The sequence below is a fragment of the Copadichromis virginalis genome, linkage group LG11 (assembly GCF_057382275.1).
Source record: "Copadichromis virginalis isolate Kocher_CV1m ecotype Utaka linkage group LG11, C_Virginalis_male_GT1.1, whole genome shotgun sequence".
In the NCBI taxonomy this organism is placed as follows: domain Eukaryota; kingdom Metazoa; phylum Chordata; class Actinopteri; order Cichliformes; family Cichlidae; genus Copadichromis; species Copadichromis virginalis.
The window spans coordinates 14,311,171-14,333,449 of record NC_140628.1 but is presented as its reverse complement, the minus strand read 5'-3'; the positions used below and the strand labels follow the sequence as shown (position 1 = coordinate 14,333,449).

The 22,279-nt window shown below is 40.9% G+C and overlaps 1 protein-coding gene across 3 annotated transcripts in view; it reads left to right on the top strand.

Moving 5' to 3' along the window:
• The first annotated feature begins 1,683 nt into the window (after window positions 1–1,683).
• Window positions 1,684–22,279, top strand: part of LOC146698207 (CUB and sushi domain-containing protein 3-like) — a 259,780-nt gene continuing 239,184 nt past the window's right edge. For all 3 annotated transcript variants that reach the window (XM_085473236.1, XM_085473239.1, XM_085473238.1), the window contains exons 1-2: window positions 1,684–2,173; window positions 16,656–16,878. In XM_085473236.1, the coding sequence (XP_085329362.1) occupies window positions 1,996–2,173; window positions 16,656–16,878 (401 nt within the window). In that variant the 5' untranslated portion in view covers window positions 1,684–1,995. The remainder of the gene's footprint in view (window positions 2,174–16,655; window positions 16,879–22,279) is intronic.

The following is a 22,279-nucleotide window of genomic DNA, read 5'->3' as shown; positions in this document are numbered from 1 at the left end:
CATGTGGTAGCGATTCAGTTTGTATGGGGTAGAAAGAGATAGATTAATATCTAGCTGTCCACAGAAACATGTAGAATAAGATTTTCACAAAGAACTACAATACATTTCTTAGACGCACAATAAACAGGGAATAAAATGCAATTCGCGAAATACGATGGCGATAAAGTGTTACAGCTATTTACAGGACAAAAATCCCCAATGAATCTTGTAGAGTTGTAATTAGAAATCCTGATTCCCCACCATTTGGCCTGCAGAGCTGAATTATGTTTTTGCTGTTTATCTGGCTAAAGGACAACAATCCCATTGCCCTCTGCAGCCTAATAATTAGGGAAGATTAGAACAGGATCAAGCTGTTTTCCCCATTTGCTCTCCCAATGGACTGAAGGGTTATGAGTGTGAAGTTCATCCTGTCTAACCTTGTACACGGAGACATGAAAAGAGATGATTATCATGATGCAGATTTAAACTTACTTGTCCCTTTCTTTCTTTCTTTCTTTCTTTCTTTCTTTCTTTCTTTCTTTCTTTCTTTCTTTCTTTCTTTCTTTGTATAAACAGTTTGAATGTGTTAAAAAGGTATTAATGTATGTATTAAGTATTAAATTAAAGTTTAATATTTTTGGCCATATCGTTTTAAATGATAAAAACATCAGTTGCTTTCCCTAACAAGACGCTGGTTTTTAGTTTCAGCACCACGGACAGCTCTCTTACTCTACTAAAAGCTTTTTTTTTTTTTTTTTTGCTTCTTCTTAAGGAAAAAATATTGATTTTTATAGAGGTCATTGAAACTGCAGTTATTAATTGGGCCATATTCAAACCGAAGATATGCACAATTGATTTGAGTCCGATCTGATATTCAAGCTCTGTTCAGAGCTGCTGCTCTCACACAGTCGAAACTTGAGGGTGTTGGATGTTCACTGCAATCCAGGAAATGTGTCGTAAAAATAGGAAGCGAAGCTTTGTGTGTTGGAGTTAACCGCTCTTGAAGCAGCTCTATCCGAATGTGTTACAAACATAATGATGTTCATTCTATGTGCAATCACGGCCTCTCGCTTCACTGCTCCCCGTTTCCTATCCGTTTCAAAGCAGAGGTCGGCGACTCTTCCGAAGCTAGATGGCAGAAGAGCCCCACTGCAGCTGAGCTGCGCTTTGCGCCGTCATCGTTCCGTCTTTGCATTGCAAATTGTCCAACCCCATCACTCCCAATAACAGCTCCTCTCGATCTCCAAAATGAAAATCAGAGTTATGGTGGGATTGCCTACCAGGCGTATTTCTTTCATCAGCTCTCGGGACGGGATGCTGCCTGTCTGAGTCTCAACTAACACCCCCACACCTTTCCACCTCAAACACATACACACACACACACACACACACACACACACACACACACACACACACACACACACACACACACACACACGCACGCTCTCATTAACACAGTACGACTCTTTCTCAGTATTTTCATTCTTCTTTATGAGAAGAATGCAAATAAAGATAAAGATACCTCCCTCCTTCTCCTTTGCCACCCACACCTTGCTGTTCCCACTTCATGATTTGTTACCCACACATCCGCCAAATCATACTTACACAGGACGCTCTCCCTCTCGCACCCTCCCCTCCCTGCTCCCACTGCCACCTTTCCTCTCTCACTCTGCCTGGCTCAATTGCCGATCGATAAAGCCAGCATTCAAACTGTAGACCAGACTCTTCTCCGTCATCAGCCGGTTTTTAGGGATTCAAAGGGAAATATGTTGAACGGCAGACACAAGAGCGCGCCAGCAGAGATCCTTGCACTTGATGCCCCTCTCAGCAGAGATGGTTGAGCCCTCGTCCAGGTTGCTGTGGTCCTATCCTAAAATTCAGTCTTGCTCACTTCTCTCCTATCAGCTGACGAAGCGCGGCGGGCGGCTCTGCCTGTTTCTCCTCTGAGAAGGGAATCTACTTAAACCCCCACAGAAAGCGAAAACTGGCCATAGGTTACATGTTTTAGTTGTGAACATGAAGGGGATTTACAGAGACGGATACTACGACGGATCTATTGAACTACGGGACGTTTTCAACAGGAGATGCGTTAAATGTGGCAGACGGGACTTTGTTCAAGCCAAAACGATGAGGATTAGAACGGGGATTGTTTTTTGGAACCTCGTCTTCTCACTGATGTTCACTTGTGTGAAAGGTACGAGCCACTGCCGCAATTCTCTGCATTTTCGAATGCGCTTGGTGTGCCTCGGTGTGTGTCTGCGCGCGCATGTGTGCGTGCGTGCAAGAAATCAAAACCTTTAACGTTACAGACGTGCACATAATAGCCTACCTCGGCTCTCTGGATGGACTTTTAAGGGACGCATTTCGGCGGTTTTGCGCTCAATGCAGGCTTTGACAGATTCGCTCAATAGATATTCTTGCGGTAGCCTACGCTTCTTCTAATAGCCTACGTGAGCTGCTTTGCTTAGTAGGCTAACTAGTGAATTGTTGAGGCGCAAGTGCACGCGCCGCACATTGATCATGTTAAGAGATTTTGATTTTCTTTTGGGATAAAGCCGCGCGCATTTTCTCGTTTCTGGGTCGAGTTTTTCAAGTATTTATGTGAGATTTGCGTCAGGCCGGTTTCTCACCAGAAACGTTACTGAACCCATTCAGGGACCGAGGCAGGTTAAGTGGTGTAGAACCAATTTGTTGGCTGGTATTTATCGAAGTTGCCAGTGCAGGCAGGTGTAAGGTGGGCTTCTTAGTATTCTGGTGGCTCTGTCTCTGTGTCTGACCATTTCAGTGCTCGATGTAGCTGGTGAGGTAACAGCTGCTTTAGTTTATTTTCCCTCTGTCTTCTTCTTATATGCATCAGCAAGATTTAGTCAGACCAACAACTGCACTAGTAAAATGCCACTTTCCCAGCAGTTTTCAAAATAAAGTCCTTAAAAAACGACTTTGAGCTCGATTGTGTCATCTCTCTGTTTTTATTTTAATTAGATTCATGCTGTTCACTCACTACAGCTTTTGTAAAAGTCAGTCAAAGCGACGAGTGCTTATTTAGCACACTGCAATTAACATGTCCTCATCCGCTGTTCAATGGCACGTAAACATTTGCAGAAAGCAAAAATGAAATTCTCGTGCCCTTGCAGTGGAGTTACATGTCGAAACAGAAGTGTGTGTGTGTGTGTGTGTGTGTGTGTGTGTGTGTGTGTGTGTGTGTGTGTGTGTGTGCATGAGTGTGTCTGTTTGAGTACCACAAAATCCGACGCAAAGAGCGAAAGAGAGAGAAGCCATCAAAATACACCCCCCCCCCCCCCCCCCCCAAACCCCCAAAATGTGTTACTTCTGAATGTCTTTGCGTAAAACACATTAACGATGTTTTATGCGTGTGACTGAATGGCTACCTATCTGTTGCATGCATGTATTTATTTCCGAATGTGGGGACTCACAGATATTAATTTACATGCAGATTGCTCGGCCTGTGAGTAATTCCAACGTCTGTCTCTTGGGGGTGGATGAGATGTGCAGCATGCAGAGTAGCAGCGCCCACCAAGAATGAGCCAAGTCGAGTGGAGCAGAGTCGGGCACAGTGCTGTTTCATCACCACCCACACTGTGGCAATGTCAAACCTTGAGGCCACTGCCAATCCTCCTAGTTCTATTACTTATTAGGGAGACAGCCAGCCAGGAATTGGGGGAGGGCGTGGGGGGAGGGAGAGGAGGAGGACGTGAGGAAAGGGGAGAAGGCCTGGATCTTCTTTTGGAAAAGAGTGGAGGAAATAGTGACACGGCGCAATGAGAGGAAGAAGAACTATGGAACAGTTGTTGTTCCTCAGCCTCTGACAGTTGACACAGTGTTTGCAGAAGTAAAAAGATATCTGCTACATCTGGCCTGTGACTCACTTCTCCTTCTAAGATAATGATGCCATAAAAAAGACTCCTATCTGGCAGGGTTTGTACAACAGCACTTTTCTAGAGGTCTTTTTTCAGTGACTATAATTAGATTATTTTTGAGCCAGGATCCTGTCCTGGGTGATGCACAGTTCTGATTCTTAGGTATCTCCATCACCTGTCTAAATCTTGGCACTGTGCACATATATAATGAAGTTGAATGAAAGTTTTGCAACTTGTTGTGCAGAACAGATACAATGTCACAATTTCATAAAAAAAACAAAACTCATTGCAGCAGTTCGATTAACTGTGGAAATTCAATGCAACTTGGTCACATCCTTGAAGAGAATATAATACTGCGTATACAAATTGAAGAGGATAAACTGTAGACATTGAAGTTTTCTGTGGTTTTAAAGATAAAGTCCTTAAAAACATGAAGAAATAGACGATCAAAATAACTGGTTCAAACACCAATTGAATTCCTTTGCGCTGACAATGAACAATCTGTCTCTCTTCCCTTGGGTACAAAAGCGGCCTTTGTCCGTTTTTTATGGTTGTCGCAATGCGTTCATCGATCAGTGGACAATCAATATGTTCACAACAATAAATCTTCTGTACTTACAGAAGAAATGGATAATATCATGTGAATGTAAGTGGTGATGCTCTGAAGAACCAGACTGTGGTTATGTGCACAGCTTGCTTCATCTGCCCCCTTTACTCGTATAGTGTTTATGGTTATTAGAATAGTGAAGCAGATGGATGCTGTTTCACTTTATATTCATACTTTTTATGGATTTAATTAATTTTCAGTGGTATTTTGCATATCAAGATCTGCTCAGACATTCATTTTTTGTTGTTTGGGTCTTATAAATGAAAATTAGGAAGGTGTGTCCTCATAGGAAGCTGAAGGGGCAAAGAGACCACAGAGGCTCTGGGCTGTATCGTGGACCCTTGAAAAGACAATGAACGATTAATGATTGCAAGCAGATTGTTGAAAATTGTCCATCTGTCGTGTGGCACTGCTTCTGTTTATTGTGACTACATTGTATTTCTGACATTTTCTTCTATCTCTCACGTGTGTGTGTGTGTGTGTCTGTGTCTTTATTAAGTCTATACTGGGCAGTCTCTAATTATTGGTAATCAGGTGGGTTCTACACAGACTGTAATCTGGCCACTGAGCCCTTGATGAAGACTTTATCTCAATGTGATTATGTAAACAGGCTGGGAAGGCTGCTGGGGCTAATCAGGATTACAATTTGTCTGTGTAATTATATTCTATCTTGTGGGAATGCTGGGCATTATCCAACTGCCTCCAAGGTCCACAAAAATGGTAGAAGAAGATGAAGAAGTACAACCCATACAGTTCCAAAAAAGTTGGGATGGAGTTTAGTATGTAAATAAATATGCAGTCCAGTGATTAACAAAATCATATAAACCTATATTGAATTGTAAATTGTACAAAAACATCATTTTATACTTGAAATGTAGGCATTTTTATTATTATTATTTAAATACTTATTGAACTTGTGCTACAAAAAGGTAAAGACCTGACTGAACATCTCATTGCTAATTAGGCTGACTGGCAACATGTCAGTAAGATGATTACTGACTGTTTCTTTCAAATGTAAAGGAAAGGCATTCTGGGCAAATTGTTTGACATTCCAGCATTTAATAAGATGTCTTTGTGCTATACTAAATTAAATACGGATATTAGATGACTAGCAAATCAGTTTCGTCTGTGTTTGCTCAACTTTACAGAGTCCCAAAATATTGAGGGGAAATAAAAAAGAGGATTTTACTTGGATGTGTTAATAAGCTCTTTTCCTGGATGATGATACGTGAACTTGGAACAGCTAACATTTTACGCTCTGGCTTTCTTATGTTTCTTTCAGTGCTGATATCTTAATGGATAGTCCAAGTGGCATACCAAAGTAATACTCAGTTCACCCACTGGCCGCTCGCTCGTGGCTTCAAGCCTGGGCCAAGCTCTTAGATGTTGCTCTCAGGCCCCTGTGAAGCCTGGATATAGTTTGATGGTTCTGATGAAGTCTGTTTTAATATAACTAGTATTCTTGGGGGAGATAGACTGGCAACATCTTGTATTCAGGAAGATAAACAGCTCACCGTTAGCTGAGATTAAATGCAATATGTTGAGGTGAGGCCAAATTGAGAGTCTACAAATTCAAGCTGGACCCTGTTGTGCACATCAGGTGCAATTTTAAGTGAGGATTAAACTCATAAATGTCTGGAGTTATACTTACTGAAAGAAACTTTTCATTTATTTAACAATATTCATGCATTTCTCTTTACATTTGAAACAAATAAACCAAAAAAAGGAGATAAGTCATGGGACAGAAATTTGGAAATAGTTGCAGTTGTTGTCCCTAGTTGGGAAACACTATTGAAAGAATTTTGCTTACACATCAATTAAAAGGTAATATTGTAAGAGATGATATTCTGATTTTTTGTTATAATTACTGTTCTTAAATGTTTCTACAGTGCAGTATATTTTCAGTAGTACTAAATTCATAACACATGCATGTGTCTTCATGGATGTTCTTTCTCAGTGGCCACCTGTTTGTGTCTGTGGTTGTCAGCTGAAGTTCTGATGTGTGACAGGAGAGCACTGTCTGGGAAAATAAATGAAGCAATGTGAAGCTAACTATAAAGCTAGATTGCTCAGTGGCTGTTACCATGAATCTACAGCATGTCTTCTCAAATAAACTAAACCAATTTGCTACCAATGTTTACAATGTTTCTGAGGCAGCACATGGAGATTATATAATCCATCTACACACACAGGTAGACCAAGAACAGGCTTTTCCCCTTTAGCAAATGAATTATTAGATTTTTCAAAAGGTAGCTTTGTGTTCTTCATATTTGGTCTCACAGAGGCTGTGCTTAATTAAACAAATTTCTTGTAACAATCTACGAGTGGCCTGTCAGTCTTACTCGATGTCAAATATCAGTGGCAAAGACACACAAAAGTATCGAAACTGTAATATAGGGACCTGTTTACATGGTATGGTAATAACTTGCTGTTTTACTAAAGAAATATTGGGGCACTCTCATTCACTGCCAGTTTAGTTACCTCATCCTGGTGCTGAAACTGAGACAAGATGCTCACAGAGTAGCATCTTAGAAGCGGCTGAATTCTTTACAAATACTTTAATCTGAAAGTTACTTCTTTTTATCTCAAAAATAAAGTCTCTTATCCAGTGTTACAGGTGAGAAGACACAATAAGGCTTCTGCTGTGCATAGTGAAACAACCCATTGATTAACTAATAATGAATTCAGGGTGTCATGCTGTTTGCCTTAGCTTTTTGTCCTGGCCTGTAGAGTTGCATTTCTTTTAAGCAGTTATTCATCCATTTCCATATCTGCACATATTGGGTTTGGTTTTTTTTCCCGTTTGTTTTAACTTTGCCTGTTTAACATGGTTTGTCTGGTTTGTCCAAAATGCTTCTTCTTTCAATTTTCTCGATTGAACCAGGACTCGCTTTTTTCATAAAAGCATTAATAAGTCATCAGTTAGGTCCATTTAAAACACAACTTAGGTTTTAATATGCTGCAAAACAAAGACCTTACAAGGTGGCAGCCCAGGCTGAATAAGAGTTTTACATAGAAAAGATAAGTGGCCAGATAAAAAACAAATTCTTATCCTGTGTGTCTTTCTTATGTCTCTTCGGGAAAAGTGAAGTGTTGATGTTATTGTTTGTTTGGGAGATTGGAGGCTTGAGCGACAGGCATCCTATTAGATGTGTTGTTGGCTCACAGTTTTGTGTTGTACAGCAACTCTCACAGCGGTGGTCTGGCATCAGGTGCAATATGCCTCAGTAGCACTTTGAGGATCTACTGGTGTCTAGCCATAAAATACCATATCTGCTGGGAAGTAAGTAAAGCACGATGATGAGCTACAGTAGTAGTTATTAAACTAGGCCACACAGACACACAATCGCTGTTATTTCTGTACACAACAGTGTGTGTTCATACTTATGCATGTGCCAGCTGGGATTCAGCGTGGCAGTCTATTTGATTTGACCATTTTTCACCTGAGTATGTGTGTGTGTGACCATGCACTTATGCATGTGCCAGCTGTGTTTCAGTGTATTTGATTTTACTATTTTTCAGCTCAGTGGTTGGCAATTCAAAATCACCAAATCTAATACTTCACAGCCCTTTCCCAAATTGCAGTGACACACTCATGAGGTAATAGTGATTCTCTAGGAAGCCTCTTTTCTGTTTTTGTTGTAGGGAGCCCATTTCCCTTTCATCAAGCATGCAGACAAGCGTAGTGAGGGACTGCGATAATGCACATTCTATCAATATGAAATGCAAAGGTGCAGTACAGCCACGCAGATAAAATCCTTCTTTTTGAGGCCATCAGTCTAAGATTCGTGTCTACTAAAGTTGCTGTTCTGGTTATGGTGAAGAAAAATGACTCTCTCTTTTTCACGCAACACTTTAAGTCTGTAACTCAGAGAACAGATTTTGATAGCTCTGAGAGAAAAGTTCATGAAATTGGATAGCAGACCTTCAAGATCCATGATCCAGAGGTATGACAGCAAACAAGCAACAAAAAGAGAGACAGGAGAGAGACTCTCTCTCTTTCTCTCTCTCCCTCTCTCTCTCGCTCACACACACACACACACACACACACACACACACACACACACACACACACACACACACACACACACACATATGTATTCTCACATTTATCTCTGTTCTTTTCAAAAGCTATGATCATTGAAGAAATATGCTATAACAGTTGTACAGCGACCACTGAATGACTACAACCACTCGATCAAACACCAACAGGTTTCAAAAATGCCCACCAAACCAGCAGAAAATTTAGTACTAAAATTTCCACTTGAAATATCCATAGATGTGCAGATTTTGCACTTGTGATGTAACTGTCCCAACCTATTATTTGGTGTGTCGCAGAAAGCAATCTCCCCACTGGAACACTCAGTAAACATACTAAGGTTTAAAGTCATTGCTGATCCCCAATAATTCAAGTGCAGCTTTGATCCTGGTGTCTGCAGCTATATTTGGCTTTCGTTTTTAGCATTTTGTGAAAGAGTCCCTTCTGTTTGGATCACAATATTCAAAACGCTGCACATGAAAATCCCAGCCTCAATTAGCTTGACAGTGCAAGATTTAAAATCAGCACTCTGAATCATCAGCACCGTGTTACACAAGGTCCTGATGATTCTGTGTTTTGTAAAGGTTACGGAAGCAACAGCAATACAGGGACTTTGCAGCAAATGATATTTGTTGACCTTTGCTTTGCTTTGCTTGGAAAGACCTCCTTCTTTACAGCCAGTGCTGTGTAACAGGTCTGATGGATATCTTTATAATGGCTGATTCACCGTTAAGGTCGGGTGCAAATCAATGCAGGTTTTTTTAGTGCTAAATTTGATGGCTAGGGGAGGTGCTATGGCCTTCCCCATCCATTGTATTAGGCCATCATCGTGAACAATGATGAAATGCCATCCAGACCAAGAGGTGTCCTTGACTAAGCATTCACTACAATCATTCATGAGGAAATGGAGTATCAAGCAAGCAGAGAAATTACTTCAAATACATGTGGGGGGGAAAGCACGAGGTGCACAGCTGTTTTAAGTATCTTTATGCTTAGAACACAGTTGTGCATGTTTATGCACTGCAATTGTTTTACAATGTCTTGCAACAGTTGCAAACATTTCTAAGTTGCTTTTGACAAGAAAAGGAGAAACCAGTTCCCCTCGTCCATCTGTAGTTTCTCTGGTCAGTTTATGTCACATAAACACACTTAACAGGTATGCGCATATGTGGGGACAAATGTAAGTCGCTTTGTTTCAAAGCATCTGCCATACATTTGAAATGCAGTGATGCACTCTGACATTGTCTGACTTTGTTTGTGTAGCATACTTTCCGCTGACACTTTTGTCCTTTAACAATGCAGAGACCTTTATCCAAATGTTGCGCTGCAGTGTGTGCCCTTGTTCTTCTTTTTATTTTTTCCCTCGACACCTTTTAGAGCGACATGCAATTGATGAAGAGCAAATCTGCAAAGCATTATACATTGTTTCTCAGTAACTGACGCCACTTTGCGAATAATGTGACATTTTATTTTCCCCTAACGAAAACGCTCACACACCTGTGGTGCTCATGGAGGGGACGAGCAACATTTCTTTTATTGTCCGGAAGCCTACACTGAAAGCCACTAATTAGAACACAAAAGGATTTATTTCAATACTACACTGATTGCTGAAGCTTTTTGTTAGATTAGATAAACTTTATTGTCATGTGCAGCCTGCCACATAAAACGGGCAAATAATACACAGTCAGTAAAATAGAAATACAAAACAATAGACAGCAGATAAAGTTAATAGACTTCAAGGGCAATATAGCAAATGGAACACAATAAATTTGCCAAACTAAAGGCCGCGCTCTTTCATCAGAATGCAACAGTTTCACTGCAGGGGGAGAGAAGAGACTCTGTGTAGCAGTTAAATCTGCCCTGCTGGATCCTGAAGCGACTACGGTGCAGGTTAAACTATGCTTGTTTATTTTCTGTGCCTATTTAATGATAGTCTGTTCAAAAATAGTCAGTTGGGATGGGCAATCTCTCATACCCATCAGCAACCATCCATTACCCAGTGGCCTGTTTGTCACTCATAATAATGCGGATGGCAGTAAAATGACTGCTCCTCCCCTCTCCTGCTGCACATAATCACTGCTCTTTATGGCCCAATACAGATCTGCATTAATGGCGGAGGACAACATATTGGCTGTTTACTCGTTCATGGTGCACCAATCATTTCATACACCAGTCCATGTACTGAAAAGCCAAAAGTGCTGTCTCTCATTTTCCTCCATGCCTAAAGTAAATCTTAAATAACCCACTTAGCATGCAACAAATTTGTTTAGCCCTTGAAAATAATAGGATATTCTCGATGATGCATAATATATTTTGTTTACAAAATCAATCTTATTTTTCATCCTGTGGTTCATTAACTGGTTCATTCTGCCCCAAATCTCTGTGCTCACTACACAAAAGGAGATTACATTCAATAGTTCTGTCTCACCCTTTTCCTTTAGTGAGAAGCACAACAAGGCCAACAACAAATATACATATGCATACTCAAACACGTGCACGCACCCACATGCACACAAACAGAAACAACAGCACATACGCATGCACTCTTATTTTAGATTGACAAATACCTTCGGAAATCTCATCAGAGCTGCAGACAACTGCCATTTGTCTGTCTTTGTCTTGCAGAGCAAGTATAACAATCAGTTATCAGCTTCAAAAGTGTGGTGTGAAAAAATGGACCGTGCTTGTGTGCACGTCCAAAAGGCTAGGGGTAAATGTAAGCATTTGAGGAACAGCTGGGGCCATTCTTGAGATGTCTGTCAGGCTGCCTGGCCGCCTGCTGAGGCCACTGTTTCTGCCAGACTCATGCATTATGATACTGATTCATATTTTTCGGAACCATATTTTCCCTACTGTGCAATCACAGCATGTTGTTAATTTGGTTTCTCATCACAATTTATGGACATTTTTGCAGCGTGGCACTAACATGGGGTCAGAGAAAACTCTGGGGATTGCCTTTCACAATTGAAATGATGATGGAGGTTAGAGCAGGCAGCTGAGCGGTCACAGCAAAATTCAAGGATGAGATGCTGTTGGTCTAAGTGATAAATTAATTTAGTGCATGTCCTCTCTCCTGTACAAGGAAGCACATGTTGTCGTTGCATTTTCCTTTGAAGTAACAAGATGAATGCTTACAGTGTTCTTTTTATAGATGCAGCTTTTATGGAGCTGACAGCGCTTAACATAGTACAAGCTTGTATGATTCACAGCATTGAAAAGGGGGATTCTAATTCATTTGGGGGGAAAAAAGGGGAAAAACAAGGGAGCCAATAGATATGGGTGTGAGGATGAGAGGTAGAGTTGCTGAGAAGGAAGGAGATAAAGAACAATTCTTGGCAGAGGGGAAAGTGAATTAAAAAAGGCAAATAAGACACACATAAGTAGGAGAAAAATTGTAACACAATGGTGGAGAAAAAAATAACAAATGGCGAGAGACAGTTTTGAGAGTTGAAGCAAGGATAATGACAGATGAAAGGAATACATAAAGCTGAGGAGTAGAAAGTGGGAGATAAAGGTAGAAAGAAGGGGGGGGTGGGGGGGGGGGGGAGAGAGATATCTTGGCAGTGAGCATCTGTTCTGTCATCCCCAGGACATCACAACAATCAGCCACACAAACACTTCTAAGCAGTTCACACAAACAGCTTTACTCTGAATAGTTTGCGACATTAATCATCTAATGCTTGACAAACATTGAAATAATTCAAGGACAAATAGAGCTCTTTTGGGTGGCGGGTACAATACAGAGGCAATAATAGCGGACTTTTACTATATACAGGTTAGTTTGTCAAAGACCAGCACAAAATGTACAGGCTGCTTCACTTTTATGTTATTCTTCTGTTCAACACACTGTTAACACACAGGTACAAAACTGTGTGCTGCCCTTTCCATAGTTCAAGTTTAGTTTACTTTTAAGCAGTCGTAGTTATGTAGCACTGATGTAAGCTTCTGTGTCTATCTATCTCTATATATTTTTACTCGACTGTCTTACAGTCTCACTCGGCCCAAATCAAATCAAATGTCAGCAGTATTCTTTTTGTTATAACATTTAAAGAGGTACCCCAGTGATTTAGTAACACAAAGTGAAACATCAAAGCACCAGAGAACAAGATCTCCTGACTTTAGTCCACAGCATAGGTCAAGTTACAAAACACTGAAACCAACCACATTTCCCATAATGCAACTTAATAGCCTATTTTAAAATAGTAAAGGGACTGCTACTTATATAGTGGTGTTCTATTTGCTTGAACAATCAGAGATGAGATAAGATAAGATTTATAGTGCAACAGTTGGGAATTTCACACTATAACACCAGCAGAGTGGACAAAGCAGCATAACCTAACAACAGTAAGGCCATCTATACTACAAGCCTCATTCTCCCATTCTCACAAGCTCGTTTTTCTATGCTTAAGTGCTTTCTGTCTAACAGTCACACTCCGATGAACGCATCAGCAGCAACTCCGGGTTCAGTATCTTCGCCCAAGGATACTTTGTCATGCAGACTGGAATATCCAGAGATCGAATCACCAACCATCCGATTAGTAGACAACCTGATCTACCTCCTGAGCCACAGCCACTTCAGAAATACTTTAATCCCACCAACCATTCTCACTATGTTATTAGATCTATTCTAGTCACAAGTTTTAGTTTTAGTTTTCTTTGGTTTTGAGTCATGTCTCCAGTGTTTCTGTAATGCCTGCCTTTCTCTTATGCCTTGGTTCTTTTTTTCATTTTTGTCTTGTTTAGCATTAGTATTCTTGCTACGATCGGCTATTTCCTGTTTTACTTTGAGGGGCTGTTTCTTTTTTTGTCCTGTGTACTTCCTGTCTGTTGTGCCCTGATTCCTTGACTGTTTTCGCCTCCTCGTTGTTAATTGAGCTACCATGTGTTCCTCTGCCTGTTGTTTCTCATTAGTAATGCTGCACTTCCTTTTGTCCTCACTGAGTAATCTCTCTGTTTAACTGGATGGATCCTGTTTATTGATTCATGGATTTATTTGGATTCCTGCTTTCTTAACTGTTTTTGACTTTGTTATTTTGTGCCTGTTTGTGTCAGCCATTAAAGTTTTATTTTTCAGCCATAAACAACCAGAAACAGACTTCATGAGGGTGGTTTGAGGCCCTAACATCTTCTAATGAGCCCTGTGGTCACTGCCTGGCAATGTGGAGCCCACCTGGCATTTGCCATAGAATACCAGAATTGGCAGGTCCACCGCTGTGCCCTGTGCTTTTCACATGAGCACCCTGAGCAAATGACAGAAATGAAAGCGTCTGGAGAAAAGGCAGAGAACATTATGATGTCTGTCACATCGTTCAGCATGATCGGTGATGGTGGTCCATGCAGGGACTTCTACTGGCTAGGCAGCTTGACTGCCTTTGGGTACTGGGATGGAATGTTTGGGCCTATTCTAAGACCCTATGTTGGTGCAGTGGGTTCTGGGTTCCTCCTGGTGAATAGCAATGCCCAGCCTCATGTGGTGAGAGTATGCAGCAGTTTCTCAAGAATGAAGGAACTGATAGCATTGACTGGTAGCCTGACTGAAATCCAACAGGACATCTCTGGGACATTATATTTCAAGCCAACCAATGCTGCAAGATTGTACCTCAAAGTGCAGTGACGCTCTGGTCCCTGACATTGTCAGGCATGCGTTGTGTACATGGGGGCCATACAAACTACTGAGTAACATTTTGAGTTGCTATAATTACATTTTGGCAAAAATGGACCAGCCTGCCACATCACTTTTTCTCTTTTTTGGGGGGTTGTCTTTGAATTCAACCTTCTGTAGGTTGATCATTTTCATTTCCATCAAATGATATAACACATTATCCAGTCTATATCAGTAAAGATATATTTATATATTTTAAACAGTGCATATTCCACTCATGGCAGGACCTCTTTGAATACAGCATAGGCAAATTACCCAAACTTTATGTATAAAATTTGTTGAATAGCCTTTTAAACCAACAACGCAAGTCTTTTTCCTGTCAATAATTCTGTGTAAGACTAAGCTTGTAGACTAAATGGAATGTCACAGAACATTATGTTAATTTTATTTGGCATGACTTTCTGTGGTAATGACTTGGTAAAATGGAATTTTGGCAAAATGTATTCAAAAATATTTTCATAAAAACAGCAGAGATCACTTGGAAAGGAAACAGGGCCAGACACCAGGATTCGGATAGTACTTTAATATGCATTTTCTCCCTGTACAAACCAAATCTTTGTAATGTAAAACAACAGTAGTACAGCTGCAAACACTGCTTCTCAAATTTTTTTTAGACCATTTTGTCTTAGGAAGACATAAAAATGCAACAGCACAGCACCTACAAATATCACATTACTTATTGGCCAGACGTGTATGTCATGCTGGCAGATTTCTGGTCCTGATGTGCCATCAAAAATCCACATTTTTCCACCCATGCTCATAACTTTGGTGGCTCATTGATGAGTGCTGTTCTGGCAATTTATGATATTCCCAAGAGTGCTTGAATGCACATAAAGCACCATGTCACAGGTTGGATCATGTTGACCCTGTAGGCGGCGCATCAATGGTCCAAATTTGCCATGATTACCCAGTTTGCTCTGTGCTGGCGGAAATAATTGCAACTTAGATATGCAACAAATCTTGGCAAGAATTTGTCTCCTCTGCATTTAGAACAGCAGCTCATCACCAGACATTTTATTTTATGCATTACATATAGAACTCTACTGACACACTATGTTTGTAACTGTTTCTATGAGAAAATCACAAGAGATTACATAAAAATGAACACGGGTCAGGGTGCACAGTATATGCATGAAGATGTACGGTTCTGGGATTCTAGGCCAGAACCCCTGTGCTTTGCTGGGTCATGACCCCGTTGAGTAAAAACTGCTGAAAAATGCAGTATTTCAGTGCATTATCATATATTTCATAATAGACCTTGTTTTGGTAGCTATACACAACTTCCATGCTTTTCTCAAAAGTAACAAAATGACAGTCTGACAAGAAGGAAATTAATTTTTTTACTTTGCTTCACAGTTTAACATTTTAACTGTTTTGTCACTTCAGTTTATAAAGCAACCAGATTATTATCTGTCTAGTTAGAGGCCATTTCAGTGGCACAACTGCCAAGTGATCTGTGTGTTTGCCTTTTTCCCATACTGCAGTGTGTGGGGGGGGGGGCAGCACACTATGCAAAACATCCTTTACTTACCAAGTGTGAAAAGCTAATTACACAAGGGGTAAATTGTGGGGGGTAAACCATGCATCTTAATTACGTTTGCATTTCATTAGACAACATGCAAGATAGCCTGAAATGAAAAGGGGACGCTCTTTGCATTGTGACACAGTGTGCATGGGAGCAATTCTGTGTAACTACGGAAGTACTCTGGATGTGGAAGTGTGGAGGGAATAGGTGTGATATTGTGAAAACAAGGTTGTTTAGTAGTGGCACTTACGTTCCTTTGCATCAACACTACAAAGGTTAGCAAAGCAACCAGATTTCTGTAGCTTGACAGTGATGGTATGAGGTTTAACATAATGTGTCTAGGGTATCAGTTCTCAGTAAGCTGGTGCAAGACAGATGACTAATCTGCTGTTAAAAGCTTGAAGCACCAAATCAGAAGACTTTACTTGTTGCCTATCTCTGGCACTTTTAGACCCTATAAAAAAGACTCTAATGACACATCACAATCTTTTTTAAAAGCATCCTCAGTTATACATTTGTTATATTACTGCAGCTGCAGCTTTCTGCATTTTATTGTCATTATTTGATCTGAAAGAAAACAGAAATCATAAATGGAAACACAAAACTTGGCTCTTAGTCAGCTGGTTGCCAGATTTCTCTCGTAGCTTCTGCCAGCTGAGAACAATGGGGATTTTCCAAACAATTTGATCTCAGTTAAAGAAATATTGCACATGAACATCATAGGGTGCATTCAGTTGTTATGAACAAATGCTATTTGGAATTGTCTCTGTGCAGGCCTGTTTAAAATATCTCTTTTATTTATTGCTGCTTGAACGCTTGCAGCAGACGAAGTTTATCAAAATGAAGTACTCTTTTTGTTTCTGTGCTGCAGAGCATTTTACTTTATTATTCTTCAGCTGAGAGTCTCACACAAACCCATTATATGCATTGGATAATGATGTTGTGTTTGTTCTCTTTCCTTCCAGGTTTTATCCATTCTTGTGGAGGCACTTTAAAAGGCAGGAATGGGACAATAGAAAGTCCTGGCTTTCCATATGGATATCCAAATGGAGCGAACTGTACCTGGGTGATTGTTGCTGAGGAGGGGAACAGGATTCATATAGTTTTTCAATCTTTCGCTGTGGAGGAGGAATATGACTTTTTATCTTTGTATGACGGGCATCCACACCCGGCTAACTTCAGAACGAGGTAAGAAAGCGGCAGTGCACCTTCAAGGCTGTGTTTGAAAGCTGGCAGACTGGGGTGGAAAGATGCAAGGGAGGGAAGCCTTCAGTGCTCAGTTCTGACAGAAAGTTTATCTTTAGGCTGCACATGACAAAGGCTACTTATTTTCTTCAGGGAGATGTCAGGCAAGTCTGATGTGGTGTGCAAGGGGTGTTGTGTGTCCAGTCTTTTCTGACATCGTTTTGAGTGGAAATGTAACCGCCTTCTGAAAACTGAAGATTTTTTTACTGAGGAGAAGGGAAGTGCTGCATGACTCTGATGGCTGATCTGACAGGTGCTCTTCAGTTAAAGTATACATAAAAAAACAAAGTCCACGAAATCTTGTGTTGTGATGCATGGGTTAGCTCACTACCTATCTTTTTTATTCGACTGCTTTACTGGAGGAGACAGAGGTGGAGACAAACATCAGAAAAACATGAACATCAAACACAAAGATTTCCTGTTGCTTTCTCTGGTCACTGAACAGGCAAACAACTGTTTCCTCAGTGAGCTTCCTAGATTCTTCCAAAGTCCCTGTTGCTTTGCATTTTCAGGCTGCCCTCTTAGTATTTCTCTCTGAAAGTATTATTTGGACAGTAAATTCACACAATTTTTCCAAAATGGGCATCCATGTACAGAAACAGACGTACTAACTGCTCAGGGTTAAATTGACACGTTTTCTCAGATAACACCATTCTTGGCCATTTTTGTGGTACATGCCTTCCTCAAGGATTTTGATTATTAAAATTTTGCTAATGCTTTTTATTGAACACACTGATCACCAACTCAGTGCTCAGTGAAGCCATCAAACTGTGCAAATTGGTTTAACTGTGAAGGTTTTAAGCCAATCATCATTGACGTGCTTTATGAGAAAATATCAGTAAATATATAAATAATTCGTTGTTTAAAGGACACGTTATATATGTGACTCATAAAAAATCTGCACTCTAGCATTCTTGGGATGTTCTATTTTCTACTTTCCCAAATAAATCCTCCTTTAAAGAATCATTTTATGTTTCACTTTCAGAGGAAAAAGCCATTTAGGTCTCACATTTTCCTTGTCAAAACTAAATTGCTCAAAAATAAACGCGGTCTTCACAGATAAGCGTTATGTATATTATGAGAAGATTATCTCTACGCTGAGCTGATAGAGAAGTGTGGATACACAGATCATCAGTTTTTAAACCTGTCAGAACCTTTTCTTTTCTTTCTTTCTTTTTTTTAAAAAGAGACATTTTGATTACCCACTTCTATTCACAAGCATGCTCCATCAGAGGCGAAAGTGGGGTCCAGTATTTCACAGTGAGACACTCCAAGAGGCAGTGCCAAATGATTTCTCCTGGCCCATTTATGTGGTTCAACTTCAGTGGAAGTGGACTGAGGTCACTGATAATAGAATACAGGATTTATAGCAAAGAGTGACAATGAAGGAGAATAATTCTAGTGCTGAATCACTGCTGATACTTTAGCAGATGAATCACTTTAGATACTTAAAAGATCCAATTGCATAATACCATCAGGCTTATACACTGAAAGGTTTGTCACCACGTTGCTCGATTCACCATCGCATCCTGATCTCACAGTCTCACGTAAGTCTTGTCACAAACAACCAGAAAGAATCAACAGTCAGAAAGAACCAGTACGAGCAATAATCAGTCATGTTGCAGAAATACTGCAAACTGAACCAAACCAAAAATCTTCTGCTATTCCACCAACACACTGACTCACGCTTGTTTTAACCTTAGTAACATTTAAAAAACAAAAGCAAAAAACCCACAACAGAATTCAAATATTAAAAGGTTTTCAATGTCAGAATTTTTATTTTAATCCCAGTCCTACCAATTTACAGCGAACCTCAGTAACTACTAGCTCATGAGTTCAAAGTGAGTTTAGCCAACTTCACTACAGGTTGCTTCTGCAGGTCTGATGAATGAGGCTGACTATAAATAACTATATACGTTATTATCCTTATTAGAAACAGCTGTTCGATGGGGAATATAAAACTTATAAAAGAACAGACAGGTGTGGGCTGAAATACCAACAATCAGCTGCTTGCGTTTTGTGTGGGGTTTTTTTGGGTTTTTTTAATAAAATAAACTATGCCTGCTAATGTGGTTACTGTCCTGGCATTAGTTCAAATATAGCCAGGACAAAATAATTTCTTGCCTTGTTTCTTTTGTAATCATATGTTTCTGAAAACATCAAGGAAACAAAACTGTTGTTTTAAATTTTGCTTTCTTGCTTCGGGATAAATTTATATTCTTATTTAACTGAAGAAGATTTATCTGCTTGTCATTATTCAGTTTTCTTATTGTAGCGACATGATTTCAGCTGTGACAATGTTGCTATATTTTCAAAAAGACAATATTTTTTTGTCTGTGTTGATGATTCTTTTTTTTAAAGAATGGGATCAGTTTTAAATTTTGTCATGGTCATAAGTCCATCCCTTATATAATCAGTCATGCAGACAGAAAAATTGCTTTACTTGTGCTAAATTTCATGTGGGCGTGTAGTTTTCCCAAAACAGCAATTAATGCTTGTCAACATTCAGCAAGCCAGACTGTTACTGGACTGACCCACTATCAAACCGTTGTGGCTTAAAGCTGAAATAAATATAGTGTTAGTTTTAATCTAGAAATGACTCAGACATGTTCCATAAATGGTAAAATATAAAAGATTTTAATTTAGATAAATAATCTCATTGTCTCCTAATTCAACAATCATTGCAACAAACTCGGTTCAACTGTCATGCTTTACCTGAAACCCGAGCCCTAATTCAAATAACATTTGCCAGTTTTTAATTACAGTTATTCTGAACGGTTATGTAAATGATAACATGATATTATCACATCATGAAAGGAGTTCACTGAAATTGAAAATAGCATTCCCTGGAGTGGATCATTGTTATTTCATGTGTTGAATGATAATACAGTTCTTTAATACAGTTCCTTAATTTGTTGGACAAAGAAATGATTTTTTGTAGTTTTCCCTCTGTACACCGTCACATTGGATTTAAATCAAACAATTAAGATGTGATTGAAGTGCACTGTTAATTAAAGATGGTTTTTCAATATTTTTTCTTTTTTCCAGTAACTGTTTAATAATTGCACTTTCATACATGGCCCACCTGTTTCAAGTGGCTCAAAATTATTTGAACAAGTGACTGACAGGAAGTTGGTTTAAAAAAAAAAAAAAAGCTTTTCACTGTAATTTTAAATATGAAACCCAAAGAGATGTCACTGCAAGTGAGAGAAGGCATAATTAGGCTCAAAAGACCATAGAAGACAAAAAAAAAAAAAAAAAAAAAACATCTTAAGGAACCTGCACAGTTCTCTGAAGAAAAAAAGGGAGATTAATGTGTCCTAGAATGATAGGGAAAAAATATGGAGAAGGAAATAAAGAACTTCCAAAGCATAACACATTATCTAACACGGCGCCGGTGAGGTCGGCTGCCGTCACGACTGCTCCGACCACTTTTTCTTTGTCTTTGTTTTTTAAGTTAGTTTTCAGCGTTTCTAAATCGGCAAAATCATCACCATTGGGTACATTAGGTATGACAGTGACACTCTTGTTTCTATTGGTATACAATGTACTCACAATTCGAAGTTTTTAACTCCGGATCCGAGCTGGCCGAGTGAGATCTCGAGGGAGAACAAAGGGAAGCGGCGGCGGCCTAGAGGGAAGCGAGCCGGCGTCAGGAACAGGCTGAGAGCTCGTGCACACCGCACACCTCTGCCTAGCATCCTGCTCGCCAACGTCCAGTCACTGGAGAACAAGCTTGACGACCTCAGGGCCAGGATAAAGTTCCAGAGAGACATTCGGGACTGCAATCTCCTCTGCTTCACCGAGACATGGCTGAACCCAGCGGTGCCGGACCACGCCATCCAGCCGGCCGAGTTCTTCTTGGTTCACCGCATGGACAGGACTCGGGACTCGGGGAAGTCAAGGGGAGGCGGCGTGTGTTTAATGGTGAACAACAACTGGTGCAACAGTGCGAACGTTGTTCCTCTCACACGCTCCTGCACACCAAATCTGGAACTACTGTCCATCATGTGTCGTCCTTTATATCTACCTCGGGAATTTACATCGGTCATTGTAAGTGCCGTTTATATTCCACCACAAGCGGACACGGTCACCGCCTTATGCGAGCTGCATGAGGCACTCACACAGCACCAGACACAACACCGGGACGCTGCGCTTATTGTGACGGGGGACTTTAATAGCGCCAACCTCAAACGCGCAGCGCCGAACTTTTATCAACACATCACCTGCCCCACCAGGGGTGAAAGGACACTGGACCACTGCTACACTACGGTCAAGGACGGCTACAAGGCACAATCCCGCCCCCCGTTTGGCAAATCTGATCACGCCGCCATCTTCCTCATGCCAAAATACAAACAAAGGCTGAAACAGGAAGTTCCGGTTCAGAGGAAGGTCGCGCGCTGGACGGATCAATCGGTGGCCGCGTTACAGGACGCACTCGATGACGCAGACTGGGGCATGTTCAGAAACAGCTCCGACGATGACGTCAACGTGTTTACGGAAGCGGTTGTGGGATTCATCGGGAAACTAGCGGATGATACCGTGGAGACAAAGACTATCACAACGTTTCCCAACCAGAAGCCGTGGGTGGATAAAACCATCCGCGACGCTCTGAGATCCCGCACCGCTGCCTACAACACGGGACTCATGACGGGGGACATGGACCCGTACAAAGCCGCGTCATATAACGTGCGGAGGGCGGTGAAAGAGGCGAAGCAGCGCTACGGGAGGAAACTAGAGTCACAACTCCAACAGAGTGACTCTAGGAGCCTGTGGCGGGGACTAAGGACAATAACGGACTATAAAGCACCAACAACCGGTATGACGAACGCGGCTGTGACTCTGGCAGACGAGCTGAACACTTTCTATGCTCGCTTCGAGGCTGCAGCTAAGGTCTCCAACAATGCTAGTGTTAGCGGCGCTAACGGCTGCAGACAGGAAGATACTGCCAGCACCGGAAACGTGCTCGTCATCTCCGAGCATGAAGTAAGGAGAGCCTTCAAGAGAGTGAACACCAGGAAAGCAGCAGGACCAGACGGCATCCCAGGTCGTATCCTAAGAGACTGCGCATACCAGCTAGCTCCTGTGTTCACTGAGATATTCAACATCTCTTTATCTCAGTCGGTGATCCCCACATGCTTCAAAGAGTCCATCATTGTTCCTGTCCCGAAGAAACCCCACCCTGCTTCTCTCAATGACTATCGCCCTGTAGCCCTCACCTCAGTAGTGATGAAGTGCTTTGAACGCCTGGTCAGAGACTTCATCATTTCTTCACTACCAGACACACTGGACCCACTACAGTTCGCTTACCGTCCAAATCGTTCCACAGACGATGCCATCTCTC